We start from the raw sequence: 3,881 nt of genomic DNA, 5'->3' as shown, positions 1-3,881 counted from the left end.
TTTTTTGGTAGGATTTCTGGCTTCTTGGAGAAACAGTAGAAAATGCAAAACGAAATAATAAAGCCTGCTAAATACTTCTCAGAAGTGGAGAAGAGTGTGCTGCTTGCACTAGTGGAGAAGTACAGATATGTACTTGAATGTAAAAAAAGTGATGCGAGGACTATTGCTCTGAAACAACGCACCTGGCAAGCATTAGCACATGAATATAATTCACAGCCCAGTGTATCCCTGCGGGACTTCAAACAATTAAAGAAATGCTGGGAAAATATCAAGGCACGGACAAAAAAGATAATGGCACATGAAAGGCGGGAGAAGGTAAAAAGCATTAGTCCACTTATAAATACTCACATCATAGGGAAGGAGAAGATTGCCAGCATAATGCCTGAGCAAATATACTTTTTGCAGAGTCCACCAGAAGAAGATTCTGAATATCAGCCTGATGCTTCTAGTCAAGGTATAAATGTTATTGTAATGGTGCATGTCATTTTCTTTGTCTATGGTTTTGCTGCTGAGTCTCATTCAGTAGTCTAAATCTATTCACTGAGCTGTGACTGCTGGTTCCAGAAAAGTAATTTCAGAGCTGTGATATTACAAAACTCTGTATATTTCCTTAGCCTCCCCCTCAAGAGTTAAACAGAGGTTTTGGTCTTCTTCTTGTTTTTTAAGCCAGTTATTGACATATCTTAAGCTTTGTAAGAAGCATCAGATATTTTTATCCTTTAATAAAGTATCATTCTGTTGGGAAGAGATCCAAGTAGTAAAAAATAAATACGTCAATAAAAACCTAACAGCAGCAAATCGATAGACAACTATCTGCTGCAAGAGTTCTATGCAGGTCTTCCCTCATTTGTTTTCAAGAAAGACTAATTAGTGTTTATAGAGTTATATGTGATGCTGTAGTGCACATTGAAAAATGGCACTTCTGTAAAGGTTGGATATAATATTCTTTGTTTGGCAAGCATATAGAGAAGGAATAATACAAGACTAAAAGGGAGAGCACCTATAATGGTTTCTTGTAGGCTTTACTTTGTTAGGAACATAGGAACATAACATATACAGAAGACTGCTCTTGCTAAAAAGACATCAGTAATTTCATTGTATTTACCATAAGTGGTAATTTGGATTTGTGAAGGAATGCATTTTGAGAGCCATATTTGCAGTGGTTATTGTTTTATTCCATAAATAGTTTCTTTTCCTTCAGTGGAATAGATAGAACCTTCTCAAAGTGGGAACTACGTAATTTTTTTCCTAAAAATTATACAACACTGTTTATTGGCATGCACAGTGATAAAGAAGGAGTAATTAGCAGACTTCCTAGTATTTCCTCAGTCTGTTGGTGTTGATGTAGATGCAACTCTTTACCTGCCACTTTTTCGTAAAATTATTGCTGGTCACTTAGATATTTGGTTTAAAAATCTGCGTTAAGGTTCAGCTCCAGGCACAGGCACCTAAATTTAGATGCCCACTTACAGATGCCTATGTTTGCTTTAGTGTTCTGAGCTCCTGTTACAGCCATAGAGGACTACTGACAGAGCCCAAAGTGGTTCAGTTCAAATCATTATATCCTCGGTGTTCTGTAACAGAACAGCGTTATATAGTGGCTCCTGTCTTCTGTTTATAGAAGTGTAAGCTTTAGATGTGTACATCTCTGTAACTTTATTGTCACAAGTCTATGTTTCTCGAGAGAAAAGAGTGGGATACTATAATACTTTTTTCTTATGTTTTGCAGAGTCATTTGTTGTCTCAAATAGAGAACTTTGTGATGAAGAGAAAGAGCTGATACATTTCCCAGTGTGTGAAGGTACCTCCCAGCCTGAGCCTTCGTGTTCTGATGTCAGAATAGCAGCAGATAAGAACTACAGAAGCAAAGCATCTCAGGAAAGTGCTCTGAAAAAGATGCATGAGGAAGAACATCATCAGCAAATGTCAATTTTGCAACTGCAGTTAATCCAAATGAATGAAGTTCACGTGGCAAAAATACAACAAATAGAAAGAGAGTGTGAGATGGCTGAAGAGGAACACAGGATAAAAATGGAAGTGCTAAATAAAAAGAAAATGTATTGGGAGAGAAAATTGCAGACCATCACAAAAGAATGGCCTGTATCATCCTTTAACAGACCCTTTCCTAATTCACCGTAGAACAGAAAGTGGCAGAATTAATCTGACTGAGCACATTTATAAGTAATGCACACTGGAAAGAGAGTTTTTTAATGTGAATGTACAGTGACAGAATAGGTGCCCAGCTGATAGTGAACACACTTTGATTCTTAACATTTATGGCAACAGTGGTAGACACTACCAGGGAAGACAGTTCGATTGTAGGTAATTCTGTCCTGTGTAACTTTCCCTTGCAGAATACCCTGGCATCCTTTTGAAATTCAAGGTATTCTGGGCAGTCATACATTGAGTATTCTTTAAAAAAAAAAAGTTTTGAACATCTGGTTACAGTATTTATTTTTATTTCCGTCTCTTCATATTTGTCATTTCCTGAATGAAGGCAGGGGTTAGAATTGCTCTCTCCTATTGAGAGAAAAGGTGATTAACAGTGATGCTCAGATTGTTACACTGGGGCACAGAAAAACAAAACAGAACTTGTCCTTGGTAAATATACAGTCCCTAAACCATTCTTTGTAGAAGATGTGAAAATGAAGGAAGTAGCAAAAGGAACACTGTGGTAATTGAGTGCTTTGCTTGTGAAGAACAACAGTGATGTTTTCTAGCTGGCTGGCTGGCTGAGAGAGTGGTTTGTGGAGTGGCCCTCGTGTTCCTTTATGAAGTTGTGAAGAAGGTGACTTCTTCCCCAAAAGCCACTTGTCCTCTCCTTTCCAGGACTATCTTGTATTCAAGTAGAATGCTGAAATAGGAGGGATGCTTGCTGCTGCCAATGCTGCATGCTGTTTCCTTGGAGTCATTGTGAGGGGAAGGGCTACTTAATTATTCATAAAGCTCTCAAAATGTGGCAAGTCACCTAACCCATTGGCAAAATCTCCCTGTGTATCCCCATGAGATACTTGATGGTTTAGCAGCTAACTACTGCAAAAGAGGCTAAGTAAGACTTGCCATCTTTTCCAAAGTTTTGGGTGAGAAACAGTGAAAGGGGGGTCATTCCTGTCTTGGAGTGCTGTTTTATTCTGTTGTGTCTGTTAAGGTGATGTATTTCTTGCCTTTGCTGTCACTGAGGGGTGATGCACATAATTTGTACAAAAGCATTCCCATGAAAGCCCCCACAGATGGGGGCCCAAAATAGTAGATGTTAGGAAAGCACAAATAAAGATAATCCTTCCTCCAGCAATCATTTGTTCTAGTGGTGCAAGGATTAAGAAATGTGAAACACAGAACTCCACAAAGATTCACTCATAAGAACTTCTGATGGGTAAAAAACTGTTTTGTAGGAAGGTGTACAACACAACCATCATTTGAAGCAGTGAGAAAAAATGAACAAAGGCATAAATTTTCAGTGAAAATCCCAAGTATTCCATTGTTCTAAAGTATTTTCAGGTCACAATGAATAAAGGCACATCCAGACAAACTAACATATTCAAGTTGAGGTTTGGTACAAAACATCCTTTGGTTCCCAGCTGCACTCCTGTTTCTTTCCTGGATGTTCTTTCTGGTGCAGTTTGTTTTGGTATTGGTTTTGGATTTTTTAGTGGGTGGTTTTCTTTTCCTCCTTTGAACTGCTTTCCCTTCTGGTGATTCATCTTTGCAAGCACTCCATTATCAACCACAATGTTCACAGTGGTTAACACTGTGGTACGTGCATTGCTCCCTTCAATATGCAAAGCAAGCACAATGGGAATGATTTATTGCAATTTATTTTATTTGACAGAGGGGAATAAAAAAATAAAGGGAGTTTTTGTAGAGCTGCAGCAGGATTTAAA

General features: G+C 38.2%; 1 protein-coding gene across 2 annotated transcripts; it reads left to right on the top strand.

The window, feature by feature from the left end:
• The first annotated feature begins 15 nt into the window (after positions 1-15).
• On the top strand, positions 16-3,875 carry MSANTD3 (Myb/SANT DNA binding domain containing 3). 2 transcript variants are annotated; one of them, XM_003204893.3, is made up of 3 exons: positions 16-315; positions 406-454; positions 1,730-3,875. In XM_003204893.3, the coding sequence occupies exons 1-3, from the start codon at positions 43-45 to the stop codon at positions 2,137-2,139; spliced, it is 732 nt and encodes a 243-aa protein (XP_003204941.1). In that variant the 5' UTR covers positions 16-42; the 3' UTR covers positions 2,140-3,875. The 2 variants fall into 2 exon arrangements, with proteins under 2 accessions (XP_003204941.1, XP_010706928.1); XM_010708626.2 differs by having other exon boundaries at positions 16-454.
• Positions 3,876-3,881: the final 6 nt, after the last annotated feature.

This window comes from Meleagris gallopavo, chromosome 3 (genome assembly GCF_000146605.3).
Source record: "Meleagris gallopavo isolate NT-WF06-2002-E0010 breed Aviagen turkey brand Nicholas breeding stock chromosome 3, Turkey_5.1, whole genome shotgun sequence".
In the NCBI taxonomy this organism is placed as follows: Eukaryota; Metazoa; Chordata; class Aves; order Galliformes; family Phasianidae; genus Meleagris; species Meleagris gallopavo.
The sequence above is the reverse complement of the archived record's forward strand: the minus strand, read 5'-3'. Positions and strand labels throughout refer to the sequence as shown.

Coding starts and splice junctions, on each gene's coding strand:
- MSANTD3 (XM_010708626.2), top strand. CDS start 43: ATGCAAAACGAAATAATAAAGCCTGCTAAATACTTCTCAGAAGTGGAG. Junction 455..1,729: donor GCCTGATGCTTCTAGTCAAG/GTATAAATGTTA, acceptor TATGTTTTGCAG/AGTCATTTGTTGTCTCAAAT.